This window comes from Hibiscus syriacus, unplaced genomic scaffold (genome assembly GCF_006381635.1).
Source record: "Hibiscus syriacus cultivar Baekdansim isolate YM2019G1 unplaced genomic scaffold, ASM638163v2 tig00116971_pilon, whole genome shotgun sequence".
NCBI lineage: Eukaryota > Viridiplantae > Streptophyta > Magnoliopsida > Malvales > Malvaceae > Hibiscus > Hibiscus syriacus.
In genome coordinates this window covers 7,875,804-7,891,231 of record NW_024063495.1, presented here as the reverse complement: position 1 = coordinate 7,891,231, position 15,428 = coordinate 7,875,804, and the positions used below count along the sequence as shown (strand labels likewise).

The following is a 15,428-nucleotide window of genomic DNA, read 5'->3' as shown; positions in this document are numbered from 1 at the left end:
TTATAGGAAATTGTCCTGATTATGTGCTTAATTTACGATTATAATTTTAATTTTTTATTGTAATTTAGGATATTTTTTAATTTGAATAAAATTAGTGATTTCTAAAAAAGAATATGAATAAAATTAAACAAAGTAGGAGATGAAACTGAAAGCATATATTAACCTTTTGCACTATTTTCTGCCTCCACGAGTATGAAATGGAGAAGATAATAAAGCAAAAGAGAAGAAATCAAATTGAATCCAACAAGTCACCACGTTTTGCCTTTTCATATAGCCATCGTTTGTCACACATATCGTTGACTAATCATCTTCCATACCTACTACATAACTATGATACCTACCATTTATGGATAACTCAGCATTATGTGATAAATATTGTTTTTTTATGCATCTGTTTCATCAAATACAAGGTAGAGTTAAAACACAGATCACATCTTAACTTCAATCAAATTGATCCCTCAAAATCTAAATCACGATTTTGCTGTTAAGATAGAATTTAAGCAAGAGGCATCAGCATCCTTACCTTCCAAAGTGTTTAAGAATACGACGATTTGGTTGTATCATTAGGTGGAAGAGTGCCAAAAACAAGTTGACAATTTGCAGATCAAAGCTTGCAAAGTAGGGTTGGGTGCATATTTGGAGATTTCCGTTTCGTCTTTTGACTTTCAAAATGCTGCTGACAATAATCTAATCTGTGTTTTAATGATTATCTAATGGCTTTTATTAAGGTACTTGAATTCCGACAATAATGTAAATCTTGTTTGAAGGAGATGAAGACACGCGATCATTTAGTTTTTTCAGTGGAACTTCTCTAATCTGGTTTGATAGTTTACTGTCACATTACTAAATTTGTAGGCTAGACTTCTGTTTTGAAATTGCAATACATCATATAATTCATTAACAAATAGATTCATATTAGAAAAGATATTTTAGGTTGAAATTGGTTTAGGGTCTGCTTTTAGAAACTAAATTAGGTCGTAAATGGTAAATTTTGAATCGGATCATGCTGATAATTCTTGTTGTTTCTATATATTTTCTTGGCTTTTTTAGCCCAATAAGGATAACGGGTTTTTTATTTAGCCCATTAGGGCATCTCGGTTTATATTTTGGGATATACGACATTTTTTACATTGTTATTGGAACTCGTCACGTCGAGATGAACTTTGCTTCTTCCTAATGATATGAAGGTTCTAAAAGATTTTGGATTCTAAGTTTTTTTCTAAAACAATATTGGTCATGATCAAGGAGAATTGAGAATGATTTGTACGAAAAAAAATCCTTGGTAGTTGGAATAGGGCTTTAATTCAGCCTACCTAAGTTTAAACTTTAGTTTTCTTCTCAAACTTTTTTCTCGCTCCTGGTTTGATAATTTCTCAATTGCAGTATAGTAAATAAGTTTTTTCTTGATATGTTAATAGTTATGTGGTCTTGTATTCATTGGGAAATCTTAACATCTTATAATGGTTGTGACAGGTCGAGTTGGGAGCCTAATGTACAGGAGAAGAGTCTATTTAGTTATATCTTAGATCGCTACATTCGACTCAAAGTAACCACTCATGCCCTCCCTTGCATTGACAAAGCAGGTGGAATTGATGAGTACCTGCTGAAAACTCCCTACTACAAGATGGATGCAGAGACGGGCCTATTCTGGAAAGCTAAAATCGAAAAGATGTACGAAGAACTTGGGCAAATGGAGGTAGTTTTCTTTTCACCCGAGGATGAAGCAAAGTTTGAGCAAGGATTCAAAGACCTGAAGTTAGCTCGAAGGGATGCTAGAAGACATATGTTTGGATGGTCTGGGAAACAGGAAGAAATCGATGATGGAAGAACCAGCCAAGACAGTCACAATGAAACTGCCAATGCTGGGGATGATAGTTCAGATGGCGATGTTCAAAAACAGTGGGTTGCAAATTCTTAAGAGTTTAAAACTGCTTGCCATGTAGGGTGCTGTCCACATTTTTTGCCTTTCTGTAAGCTATTTTTGTTTTGGACGAATAGTTTTGTAGCTATGCTTTACATATGTGCTACGTTTGGAATTAGTGTTATTTATTATAGACATGCGCATGTCGTCAACTTCACAGTTAAGGTAAACAGGATTAACAACATATATACACAGAAGTAAGATGGCATTGGTGGCAATGGGAGCAAAGTTAGCGGCACCTCTGTCAATGTACTGCTGCAGGAGGTGAGAAAACGAGTCCATTCCCAACCAGCCCCACCTTGTAGAAAAGGATGCATCACCACGACCTCCGGGTGCGAGAAACTGGATTTTACACAATCAGCAAGCTTTGTAGGTCCTTTTATTTTGATTTGATGATTTTCTGCTCCTCTGGCAAACCATAATTTAAATTCCCCACATTTTTCGGTGGCAAAGTAAGAGTCAAAACCAAGCAAGCAATATTTGGTCAATCAGCTAATTTAACACTATTATAATCACAACTACCAACAATGTCCAAGTTGTTGGTTAATATTTCATTAAAAATAATAAACTAAATGGGCAGAGAGAAGTGGTCTGTTATTGTCCGCCAAGAAAGCGGTGAAGCAGATGAACTCCCTACTTGGTTTAAGCCTTAACCAAATAGCTTGCCTCCTCAAACGGGCAGCTATAATGATCACATTGGTTTGACTCTTCTTCAAATAGCCTACTGGCTGGGCATCATTGTACGTTGCAGTAGGTTGGAGATCCCTTCTCCTCAAGTGGTCTGAGGAGTTGGGTACTTTTGGATGGTCCCATGATGAGAGATGGAAGAGACAACGCACATCTTCTATTTCTCTCCTTTGTGGTTGTAATAAATGCTTTGGGTGTATGATCCACTAAGTGATTATTATGATAAAATCAAAACCAACAGCATCTGAATCCTCTTCTTTCTTATCTTCTTCCTTGGGAAACAATCCTAATTTTTTTTCTTAAATCACATATGGATATTAACACGGATTTGTCTTTTATAACAAGGAAACTCGTGGCTGAGTTTACAGAAAACACATTCCTACTACTATTTGAAGTACCGAGTTGGGTTTTTGTGTGGAAAAGGCCGAGCCATATTGAAGTTGGATTTATGTATGAACATCTGCTCTCTTGTTTCTTGTTTTTGTGTTGGGTTGACAGTTAACCAGCTTTAGAAATTTGACAAATGGTTTTTGTTCTTTAACCTTTTTATGGAAAGTGGTATTAGGATTAATCATCAAGAATGAAGGTTGTTGTCGAGCTCCTGTTAATGGGATATCTAAAGAGGCAATGTTTCTAATTATTTTTATCCGTTCAATGATATGCTGTAAGAACTAAACTTAGGTTCATGGTGGAGTAATGTCATTACTTGATACATTTATTTTGATTTACTTCCAGATATAAAGGGTACTTGTGATCTAGACGGATGGATACAGAGATAAAAGAGGGTCTGTTGTGCATGGAAAGGGATCTCTTGAAGAACAGTATAAATAACAGGGAACGAAATTCTCAGTTTAGCAACCGAATTGGATGCAGTGGAAGGCTGTTCCTCGAAAGGCACTACTCCAAATGGCTGCTTGGGTAAAGCCAACTATTCAAGGTCTTCTTACCACTCTTCATCAAGTGGTTATTGGGAATTCCTCTAGGGTATCCTCTTCAGTTAGCAACACAAGGAAATCCTCGGAAAAGCTATCGTCTCAGCTGGAAACAGATTCATCTGAAACTAGTAGCGTTCAGGATGAACTAGAATTGTCAGATCATTCCTCCACCAGCAAAGATTCAAAGAGGGCTGCATCATGATTCATGAATCCAACATTGCTGATTCTAGGGATGTTACAGTCCAGCTCTAGTGTAGCATCAAACCCAAGACCTAGGAGAAAATTTATTCAGAGATATGGGTTGGGATACTCTGTCCAGTCCGTCTGTTACTTTGGGATCTCAAAGCACGTCCCAGGTGACTCATTCTAGCACAAACAAGTACGGTTACGATGTAACTCTATTTCTGATGTCCAATCTTGTTAAGATGAAGAGTTGACATATAGTCTTGACGTGTTTTATATTGCCTGATGGTTCTGTTGCTGATTTCTGTTTCTTTCAGCAATTGTTCTAGAGACCGACTTATTCCTTAATGACCTAGACTTCTGTGATCAGCATTAGAGACATGAGAGTGGATATAGATAATATGTCATATTGCTTTTGTTTTTGTTATATGGGTGCTAACTATGTGTTTTATTTTCCCGGTTATGTGCTTGGTGTTAAAGAAAAACTACTTGATTAGCCTTTCTTGCTAACATGGTACTAGGTTTAGAAGAGAGGATGGGTAATGTGGGTTATCAGAAGAAGCATTGTCCAAATGCCTAAAAAAATGCATCTAAATATGAGATGTGAGGGTGAAAAGGATGGTGTCAAATGCAGCTTTTGTCGGCTACTTTCCACCATCGCTCAACTTAATGCCTTTTTCATTTCTTCTATTCGTCTATCTATGGATGTGACTGGAATGGTTTTTCACTTCCGATGATGATTTTATGTTTACAGGGAGATGAAGTAGGGAGGTTACAGTGGTATCACGTGGCATGGATACAGCAGTGGCGGCAGGTGAAGAATTGGTGCCCTATTTGCAAAACGTCACCAGAGTCTTCTGCACTCACCTCTTGATGGAGCTGAATTCGAAGAATATAAAGAAAGAAGGCAGAGATAGTTTTCTTTTGTACAAATTGATGGCTTCTCTTGATTAGGCTTAATATAAAAATAAGGGATCAGATTATACCTTTTTTTTCTTATTTAGGTATTTAAACTTTTTTTTCTTCTATTTAGATGTATGATGTTTCCAATGTTATTATTTGTGTCTAAGTCGTAATGATCGTTCAAAAATTCACTAAAAATAATTCAACCAATCAATATTTGTCATATAATTTATTTTTTATTTCCTTTAATTCTTTAAAATATAAAATTCATAAATTTTCAAAAAAAAAATTCTATTTTTTTTTCATATAATACCCCAAGACCTTCAATTCCGAAGTCGACAATCATCATCGTCATCGATCATCAATTCACCCATCGACCACTAGCTTGCAAACCACTCACCCACCGATTCGGATGGATGGGTGTTTGGAATTTAGGGTTTGGATTTAGGAATTTTAGGAGGCTGAAGTCATGATTGACGACTGGCGATGGGTGGGTAGACGGCTGGTGGGACGACAGTAACAATGGTTAGTTGACGAATAGGGTGGATGCTTTGGGATTAAGAATTATTGGATTTTTTTTAGATTTTAGAAATATGTTGAGATTTTTTTGAAAAATAATAATAATTTATTTTTTTTAAAAAAAGATAAATTTATAAAAATTTATAAAGGTATCATGTGTCTCATTCTGAGAGGTTGAAGGAATTTTTTTAGCACCTATTACTGTCGAGGCACCTAAATGATAACATTGAAAACATTAAGGCACTTAAATTGACCAACAAATGTTTAAGCACCTAAATGGGAAAAGAAGTATAGTTTGAACACTTATTTTTATATTAAGCCTTTTCATTATTATCAAATTAAGTAATATTTTCGGTTGTCAACCGAAAATATTATGAAAAAAATATAACATTTTATGTTACACTAAAAATATTACAAAGAATATAATATTTTAAATTACATCTAACCTAAATTATTATAATTTTTGATAACAATTTTGGTCCCTTCAATTCCGTCAATTTGTAATCTTAAATTTTAGATTGCATCGCAGAACTACGCCTAGCCTTTAGATTTCTGCTAAATGTACGATGTCCTTATTTTACATCCTTTCTTTGAATGCAAAAGCAAATATGTTTTTCCCCCCTAATATTTGAAGGGTTAGGGTACACACTAAACATGGATACATGATATTATATGACAAACGTGTCGACTTCTAGTTTTAAAATTCTAATTCTACTTTGGTCTCTGGCAATGCAGAGGCTTTGCACCTATTTCACTTGTTGCTATCCAAATCTTCAAGCTATGCCCGCCTTTCATTTTCATTGGTTTGGTGCTTTACCCGCATTTTGATTTGGTTTGCATCAAATTGGCCGGTGGCACCTGCATATCTTGAATTTCGAGACAACTACAACTAGCTCTAATTTAACTCCTTTAGAAAGTAGGCGAAGCACAACGAAAAACCAAGCCAAACCCAAAACACTAGCAACTTGAATGTTGGGAATTTTACAGAATGGTTTTCTAGTATGTACCCAGAATTGTCATCCACACATTATCATTGTACCTTCAATCTTGAATTTTTGCAACCTTTTTGAATGTGGGTACCTTCCTTCCATTTTGTGTCAGATTTGTCATTAGCTTGAGCAAATACGCATCCAACTCCTCATTATGCTTTGCGGTTACATGTCGGTCTACAAAATGAGGCATGGAAAAGCAAAACAAACCCCTTCATCACAACTCCATTCTGATATTATAATAGAAAATCTATATATAAAAAAGTCTTTGGCCATGGGAGAACATGGATAACAGGCTTGGTAGAGGCTCTGCATCCACAAGAGGAAATGGATATGGCCAACTGATTTCAAATTGGCCCCCTTTTTTGCAACAACCGATACAGGTCGAAATGGAAGTAATATTATAACAATAGATGCACAAGATTTAATGGTTCATTATGCCATTTCTCTATGTTTATACACACACACACACACCAATTTAATCACAAGCAATAATGTAACTTCAAAAATGACGTCCAACATAGGTCTTCTAAACCATGCCTCTGAATTATAAAGGATGTTCCCCACCATCAAACATAAATTTACAAATGCCTTCACAATATTTAAATATCATTCACTAGTTTATCAACTGAACCCTAATACCAGCCACATGATCCAGATATAGCTAACATAGCTGACAACATATTTAACGATTTCAAGTTCCAATACTTTTCCTCTCAGGCTTATTCCAGACCTCATCTCTTCGTCACAAGTGAAGTAAATGTAAACATGAATAAGCCAATCTCTTCAGCTTAAAAAATTATATTTAATAATAGCTTCCTCACTTGGTTTTGCCCCAACCTCAAACACACCAGTAGATAACTCATAGATTAGAAGTAATACAACATTGGAAATCTCTTTAATGAGTCCGATAATAATACTAATGAAATAGTGCAAATATAACTAAGGGACACGGTTTCCTGTTTTTAGGGTATGATATACCGAATAACAAAAATATATAATAATGAAAAATCCCAAAATGAATGTGGTGCAAATCTAATCAGCTGAAAGCAGAACCTCAAAATCAGCTCAACAAAATATAGCATCTGTATGTTGTGAATTACAAGAAAATTTCTGCAAAATTATCTCTCATATCTAGAGCAGAGTGAAATCGAAGAACGGCACTAGCAAGTAAACATACCGACTCCTACTGAACATCGATGGGTTGTTGGTAGATTTTTTTTTTATCAAAATTGAGAAACTTTTACCTCTTTATATCACAAGAGATCCAGCACCATCTACAAATGCCCTTTTTCATGTTCCAGATAGTCAGACATCAGAAAGCTGCTGAGTATATGACTTGATCCACCATATACTTGCAGATAACTGCAAGCATTCTGCAAACCAACCTAGCATGATTGATCTCACCATAGAGCTTATGATCAATTAATAACTACTTGACATTTGTAAGCCCAATAAGCAACTCATGAACTTTGTTACAATAGATAGCCTGAGACTAGAGATTTCAGACATATCAAATCAAGAATTAAGAACGGTACTTTGAGCACCATGAAAACTGCATGGCACAAAATCTAATCAATGATAATTGATTACAATTAGGAAGTCATAAACTCCACAGGAAAATAGAACCGGGAGCATAGGAACTAGAAATTTCAGCACTTGTTGAGTGGCAATATCTAGATACAAATCACCATATATAATTTAATGGATGCTGATAGTTATCATTCATGGAACTCAATAAATTCTCAAATTTTAAAATTACATACAGAGCAATGCTGCAGCTCTTACAAAGTAAATTTACCTTTAAACAAGCTACAAAACAGCTTTCCTGCAAAACTTTCTTCAGTTTCCTCCTTGTTGGCTGTAGTTTACAAAAAAAAAAAAAAAAACTGAGATCTGCTGAGATGGCAGAAGATAGCCAAAACAATCCTAATCGTACAACATAGCAACTGATTGTCAGCACTTCCTTTTCAAGCATCTTAGCTCAGTTGCTCAAAAAAAAAAAAAAATTCCAGACCCATCCTGGCTTTGTGGCAGGGGTACATGCATCCCCACACTGTAACCCATAATTTCATCTCGCGAGGATGCAACTGCACACCATCTGGTTAATGTCAGTAATGGGGAAGAACTGGGACCTTCAGTGATCATTTTTTTCAAGAACATCGAACCAGAACGAACAGGATCTAATCACAGCTTCAGGATAAACAAAATTTTGCAGGGATTCACGACTCAAAAGAATGCACACAAATTTTTTCCAGTAGCAATGGCCAATCTTCACCCAGCTTCTGGGGGTTTAGCTTCATTGCCACTTTGAAATCAAGCAAAGATATCGAGCAATGCTGCCCAGGTTCCTGCAAAACTTCTGTAAGCCCAGAGCTACTCTGCATATGCAAGTGGTTACTTGGCCACATATCATTCATAAGCTTGCCTTGAGGGTGTTGCTTGTGGGCAAACTGCTTTTTCGATTCTGGAGTAGACCTTGATCCCACCAGCTCTACACATGACCTGATAAGTTTCTTTAAGTATACATCCAACATGTTATTCAGCATACTAGCACATTCCACAGAAACCCCACCAAGGCCCTGTGCTGCTACGATTTGCTCCATGCGTTTCTTCAATGTATCGGTATCATATAAACCACCATACCCAAAGTAGCTAACAAAGTCACCACCGCTTGCCACTGGCAGAGATTTGCGGGTTCCACCAACACTAGCTGAACAAAATGGAATCCCAAGTGGTGGTAACAAAGTGCTTCTGGAGAGAATAATGTGGTTAGCTTGCTCCAGCTCCTCCTCATCTTCAACAAAAGCTGCTTCAGCCTGGTTTTCACCAAGCGCACTTCGTTTTTCTGTAGAGTGCGCCAAAACTTCTCTTTCAATTTCAGGCAGCTCAGCAACTGCTTGAAGATGCTGTACTGGTCTATGATAATTATAAGGAATCAAATCACCATTTTCGAAATCCAATTTACAGGCATTGTCTTCCATTCCCACAGGGTGATGTGAGACACTATCAGCCTTCCCATTTGGCCCAAGTGGATTGGGTTTATCCCTGAGCTTTCTATCCCGTACTCCAGACCTAGCCTTTCTAGGGGATGATACTGGGAAAACCCCGTTTGACCAAATGTCCACACTTTGATTTTGGCTGGGAACAAGGGATCCAGTCTGTTCACATGCATCTTGTCTACTAGGAGACCTTTTCACTGTTTGTATCCAAGATTTAACTGGAGCTTCATGAACCGGTGGTGGAGTATTAGCCTGACATGCATTTTTCAAGATTGAATATATCAACTGATTATGCAGCGACAGATTCTGCCTCCCAATAATGCGGTAACATGACTTATCAAACTCGCATTTACTGAGCTTCTGACTTAAAAACCTACTCAAATTATAAAAATACCTTTTTGACCTCTCAGCCCCAATCTTCTTCACTATCTGAGCTTTCAATTCACCTAAATCGATTCTGGAGCCCTGCTGGGATTGCATTGCTCAATAAACAGATTCATACACCATTCAAAGAACTAAAGAACCACTGAAACCAGTTTTCAACCCAATTTACATTTTTCTCCGACATCAATCAAGTCCAAATCCATTTAGCATAACGTAGAATGCAAACCAAACTCTCAGTCTATGCATATAGAAAGAAAAGCAGCATGCTTGAAATCATAGAGGAAAAAAAAAAAGCTCAGAATTCCCAAGGTGGATATAGTTATTTCAGCTTCCAAACAATCTGGAATTCACCCAGGGAGAAACCGTGCAATGCAAAACCAAATCACTGTTGCAGAACCAAAACCCTAGGGATCGAACTCCACTTGAGTAGCAGGCAGAAACCAACTACAAAAAGCCGAATTGAATAACGCAAAGAAAAAATCAAAACCCTAGAGCTGGAATCACCGAACTTAAAAGAAACAACAGCGCGTAGTCTCAACCCGTCAACGAAAAAGAAAATTAAAATCACTGCAGCAATCAATGAAGTTGCAAGAAAAGAGATCAGTGGAGTTGGTAGGATAAGAGCTAAGAACATAGCAAGAATTGCAGAGACAATAAGCAGAATGAAAACCGAAAAACAAGCTTACATCAACGGAAACAAAAGGTAAAGATTGACAGAGGGCTAACCTTATACAACTTGCTTGAACAATTTGCATTGAAATCGAATGCCCCTGAGGTGCTGTTTGTGGTTGGATTGTTCGCGGGCAACCTCGATTTTTTTAATTTACAATGATTTGTGCGTGTAACTGAGAGTGAGTGTATTATTTATTTCGAGCTTTCCTTTCCTCTTAATTTGCTATTATTATTTCAGCTCCGCTATGTGCTAGCTCGCTCGCCTCACTGCTACTATTTTTTTTGTAAGAATGAAGGATTTAAATTCAAATACTAATAGCATCCAAGATCATGTCGGTTAGCCTCCTTACTAAGGTGCTGAATTATAAAATTCGAAAATTGAGTGTTGTGTGCTCTTCGTTGAACATCAATCCAATCATTGAAAAATTTTGCCGCGGATTTGTCAAACGGTTAACAATGAAGAAAGCATCTCTTCAACCGAATCTGTTGTGTGTATCCCTTCAAACTTTCATGCATTCTTGCCAACAACCAGATTGACCGAAAAGAGTTTACCCACCTAAATTGAAAAATGAGTATAGTTTGGACATTTTTTTGTATTAAGAAAAAAAAAAAAAAAACTGGGTCTGTGATGTTTCTTTGAAAACTAAAACTGCTTGTGGAAGAAAATGGTGTGAGAGATGTGGGGATACTCAAAGTCAACGAAAATCATTTTCATGCATACTAAATTACTAACACAACCGCACGAGAAAACTATAATGCGGACTTTTAACCCGACAATTATCAGCCATATATATACGAATAATTCAACTTTATATTCCATTTCTTTGATAAACATGAGATTCAAATCCAACCACAACATCTCATCACAAACATAATAAGTTCCAATCACATATATTCTTTTTACATGTTTCATAATCTAAAACTATCTGCTACCCTGCGCCAAGAGTCCACCTCCACACGCTCAATCCGTGCCACCGCTGCTTGTAAAATTTGAGAAAAATGAAAGAATAAATGGATTAAAACTAAATAAGTCGGCATACCACTCTCACGTTTAAAGACACACTAGCCTTACCTTCTACGGAACACCCTAATTGTCATAAAAGCGGGACCGGCGCCTTCGTGAACTGTAAAAATCATAAAAGGTAAACTTTCCAAGGAAAACAAAATCATGAAACCTCAAACAAGAAACTGTGGTCATGCACTTCTAGCACACTAGGCATGTCACCACTGCATTTGCAATGAATTTTATAGCATTCATTGTCCCCTTTTACTCTTGGACAATGATGTTGAAGATGAAACAATTAACTAAGTAAATACATTGCTACAACATATAACGTGGACCTGTGGTGCAGTCACCAGTCAATAGCCATCAGAAATGATACATGGGAAATCACACTAGTTTGCATAGCTTGCAGATGCACCAGGCACAGTTACTAGTTGCACCTCGAATTTGATTCATTCCAAGCTTCTATTTACAAATCAGACCTCTATATCTTTAGGCCAACCACAGAAGCTGTTCTAATGCAGGCCAAACCAATCAATACCATGAGCTATGAGATTCTTTTCAACATCTAGGCCTAACGTAGTGCATATTTTATGTGATGCTAATTATGACAAATCCAAGTAAAGCTAGAGATGAATAGAACAATAAACACTAACAGATGAGAAGAAGCAAAAAAAATTACTGACCTCCGATAGCCAAAGCTACTTCGGGAGGGAGCACTTGTGCTCACAAACTCATCATCAGTCTCATCTATTCTATACTCTGCATATTCTCCAGAAGTCACGGAACCCTCATCAGAATTTGATGAAGCATAACTAGAGAGGCGGTTTCCCCTTCTAGCATCAGTGACTCTCGATCTCCTTCTATTTCTAGAAATCCTCAAGTTATCAAACACCTGATATAAAATACAAGAGGTCCACCAGTTTCCCTCACCAGGGAAGTCATCAAAATCATCTCCAGATTCATCTTCACCATATTCAATTACATAGTCCCCAAGAACCACCCCACGTGGGACTTCTGAATGTATAGTGCTCATAACATCTATTATCTCAGAGGACTGCTGAAGATTTTCCCAATCAAACTGCCGAGCAGGATCAATTCTCGAAGGATGTGCATGAGGATGCTCTAACTGAGCATGTTTCTGTAATTCAGAGTAGGTTCCAGTAAATGTGCAGTGCTCCTCCTCACAAAAACGTTTCTTCTCATCTAGAAGTAGACGAGCCTCATCAACAACAAACCATCCAATGACTTCCCCTCTACATAAGGGGCAAGATGGCTTGCAGTTGTCTTCAAATGCTGTTAGCTGAATGCTTGTTGTAGGAATTGTATCAGATGTTGAAGGGGGTGACACCCCGTTTGCATTTTTGAATCGATCCAAACAATTTGAATGCAAGTGGTTTGTGTCACAAACAAAAGGATGGCAACCTTTCCCGTAAGATGGACATTGGAGGAGCACACAGTTGTGGGGAACATCCAAACATATTGGACAAATCAAATCATCCCAGTTGGTATTCGACAGAACATCCTCCATGTAAGAAGTATGTGATTGGAGGCTTCTTTCATAAAAAGGTTCAGACGCCATTGACACAATTTGCAGAATAATCTTACAATAACATGGGTAGATATAGAGAAAAAAGTTGTTGGAAATCAATCGCTGATCAGCTCTAAGATGCCAACTAAAAGCTACACATGGCAGAAGAAAACTGTAAGTTGCAGTTATTACATGTTCATAAGGTCACTGGCAAGTGGTTAGCAATCAAACACGTGTAAAATCCAAATGCAACAACACAAGAGTATGATAGCAATCATGGGATCTTGAAATCGTAGGTTAAGTATAATCTGAAAACAATCAACATCCTGCAATACCATGCAATTGATCTCCAAACAGAGTGATGAAGCCGCATCCAGATTAAAACTATTGAATATTATTATTTCTATCATTAATGATATATAAGAAAAAAAAGCAAATAAAATTATTGAACTTTGATGCCGCAGTTTTATTCGTTCTAATATGACAGAAAAAGAAAATAACAGAGAGCATGGGCAATCATGAAAATGATTTAAAAAAGCCCTCAATGAAACAACCAGATACATCTTCGTACCTAATTTCTAACCGAGTTATGAATTGGGTAAGAGTCCATAAAGCAATAAATATTGTCAACAGAAACAAGGAGATGCAGCAGGGGAAACTAATACAAACTTGGGAAAATCAACCAAATTTAAAGATGTCTACTCTACTTAGCATATCCAAAGAAGAAAGCGGGAAGCGATGAAATTGGGGGGCTTACCTTCTTAGATATGCGCGTGTGTTTTCTGCTCTGGTATTATCGGTAAATAACACTGGATATTTCCTCTCCTCTCTTTTTGCTGTTAATTTTCCATTACTGAAAGCAAAGGAATAAAAGGAAGGTGGCGGAGTAAGGAATGAGAAGTAATTAGTAGCTTGAACAAAAAAGAACAGGAAGATGTAATTATACATACATACACGGTTTCCTGTTGAATCAACAAGTCTCTTTTTTCCAACGTTGACCAACAGGAGAAGCGCCTTGCAGTTGCAAGTTGCAAATGTTTTCTCAAAATGATTTTCCACGTTTTAATAGGATACGCAATTAATCAAAAGCCCAAACCAAACCCAACTGTACAAGCTGATGCAATCTCTTTTGGTTTTAAACATGTTTTGCATTGTAACAACTATAAATAGGTAGGTATCATCTTCACTTGAGTACGTTGGCTTAATTTGGTTTTCTTAAAATGAATGGCCAAGTCTTCTCCAGCTATTTTTGCCTTGATTTGTACCTGTTGCATTAGCTTGAACATAGGCAACGAAGTCTTAATGGGTCATCCGGCTGACTTTCCTCAACAACTGCACCCTGCTTTGCAACAATGCAGCGGGGTGCTTTCTTTGCAACTTTCCAAGTCTTTGAATCAAGTAAAGATGATACTTTTGTAACTCTCGCAGCCTCCTTTGCATGGTGTGTATGAAACTCCAACTAATTTTCCCATTCTGATTATTCAATTGTTTATATAAAGTTATAAACCAAAACGTTACTAACAAATAAGTACAGAATTTACTTAGGAAACTTGCCTGACTACCGATCAAAGATCCAAAATTGGGGTGGAACCGTCCAAAACAAGCACCTTCAACTCCAAATGTTTTGCAAATGAAACTGGAACACCACCAGCCAGCACATGATGTGCGTCTATGCCATGCAGGCTGACAGCTACATTATCTCCAGCCCTTCCAATTGTACATGGTTGGGAATCTCACTCCAAGAAACGCACAGTTGCTACACTTGCAGATGGCACAACTAAAACCTACAACCCCACACATCAAGTTTATGGTTAAGGATGATAAACCAGTTATTCTATTAAAACCTGAAATCTATATCATTGGTAACCAAAATGGGAAGTTTGAATAGGTAATCATAATGTCAAACAAATAAAAGTAGCAAGGAGCAGGATAGGACAACAAATTCAAACAACTTCTAGCAGCTCTTATATTAGGGGGCAGCATGTAATCTCCAGAAAAGGTGAAGCAGTCTACCAGAGAGATTTGATTTTCCAGAATCAGCATGACCAACCTAAGACATGTGAAGAGTTATATAATCAAATCATGTTAAATTAGAAAAGATAGAGATAATAATACCTAAAATTTTAGTATTCAAATTCAAACATAACTTACAATTTCGAGATTTAGTAGGATATGACAACTCCTTTTTAAGATTTTATCTTAGATGTTTGTATTTAGATTGAAAATGTCTAATTTTTAAGGTCATGTCCTTAGCAATCTAAATGGTAAAGAAGAAAATCAAATACTAATTACAATGTAATTAGACACTAATACTTTGAAACAAGACAGGATAAAAATCTAAACAAAGTAAAAACTCTAACAGAAACATATTTAAACTAAAATATGAAACTTAATATCAATAAATAAATCCTAACTTATTTAAAATACATATAAAAAATCTAATGTTGAATTTATTATAAATAATTAATAAAAATATTAAAAATGTGTAATAAATAAAAAATTGTATTAATCATGTATAGTAACTTCTATGTATATTATATTGTTAAAGTAGACATATCTTGACTTTCTAATGTCCGATTGAGACGTTTTAAGATGTGTTGAAAATCTAACTGGCAGTCGATCATGTCGTAAGAAGATATGTTGACAGTCGATCCAGAAATACTATGATCCCATTCAAAAATTCGTTGCAAGTCTATATT

The 15,428-nt window shown here is 36.6% G+C and overlaps 3 protein-coding genes and 1 pseudogene across 3 annotated transcripts; 2 read left to right on the top strand and 2 right to left on the bottom strand.

Moving 5' to 3' along the window:
• The first annotated feature begins 1,420 nt into the window (after positions 1-1,420).
• LOC120191894 lies at positions 1,421-1,918 on the top strand. Its single transcript, XM_039194767.1, has one exon. It carries the CDS (start codon positions 1,421-1,423, stop codon positions 1,916-1,918), a length of 498 nt encoding a protein of 165 aa, XP_039050698.1.
• A 1,453-nt stretch (positions 1,919-3,371) lies between these two features.
• LOC120191893 lies at positions 3,372-4,102 on the top strand (annotated as a pseudogene).
• A 3,103-nt stretch (positions 4,103-7,205) lies between these two features.
• LOC120191961 lies at positions 7,206-9,951 on the bottom strand. Its single transcript, XM_039194814.1, has 2 exons — positions 7,939-9,951; positions 7,206-7,525 (listed from the first exon to the last, which is right to left on the bottom strand). The coding sequence occupies exon 1, from the start codon at positions 9,617-9,619 to the stop codon at positions 8,360-8,362; it is 1,260 nt and encodes a 419-aa protein (XP_039050745.1). The 5' UTR covers positions 9,620-9,951; the 3' UTR covers positions 7,206-7,525; positions 7,939-8,359.
• Positions 9,952-10,984: 1,033 nt separating this feature from the next.
• Positions 10,985-13,620, bottom strand: LOC120191962. The gene is made up of 4 exons (XM_039194815.1): positions 13,487-13,620; positions 11,885-12,881; positions 11,268-11,319; positions 10,985-11,172 (listed from the first exon to the last, which is right to left on the bottom strand). Exons 2-3 carry the CDS (start codon positions 12,778-12,780, stop codon positions 11,283-11,285), a joined length of 933 nt encoding a protein of 310 aa, XP_039050746.1. The 5' UTR covers positions 12,781-12,881; positions 13,487-13,620; the 3' UTR covers positions 10,985-11,172; positions 11,268-11,282.
• Positions 13,621-15,428: the final 1,808 nt, after the last annotated feature.

Bases quoted from the DNA above. Each gene is read 5' to 3' on its own strand.
- LOC120191894 (XM_039194767.1), top strand. From the start codon at position 1,421: ATGTGGTCTTGTATTCATTGGGAAATCTTAACATCTTATAATGGTTGT.
- LOC120191961 (XM_039194814.1), bottom strand. From the start codon at position 9,619: ATGCAATCCCAGCAGGGCTCCAGAATCGATTTAGGTGAATTGAAAGCT.
- LOC120191962 (XM_039194815.1), bottom strand. From the start codon at position 12,780: ATGGCGTCTGAACCTTTTTATGAAAGAAGCCTCCAATCACATACTTCT. The intron at 11,320-11,884 runs GTCAGTAATTTT...TGATTTTTACAG, and splicing joins AGTAGCTTTGGCTATCGGAG to TTCACGAAGGCGCCGGTCCC.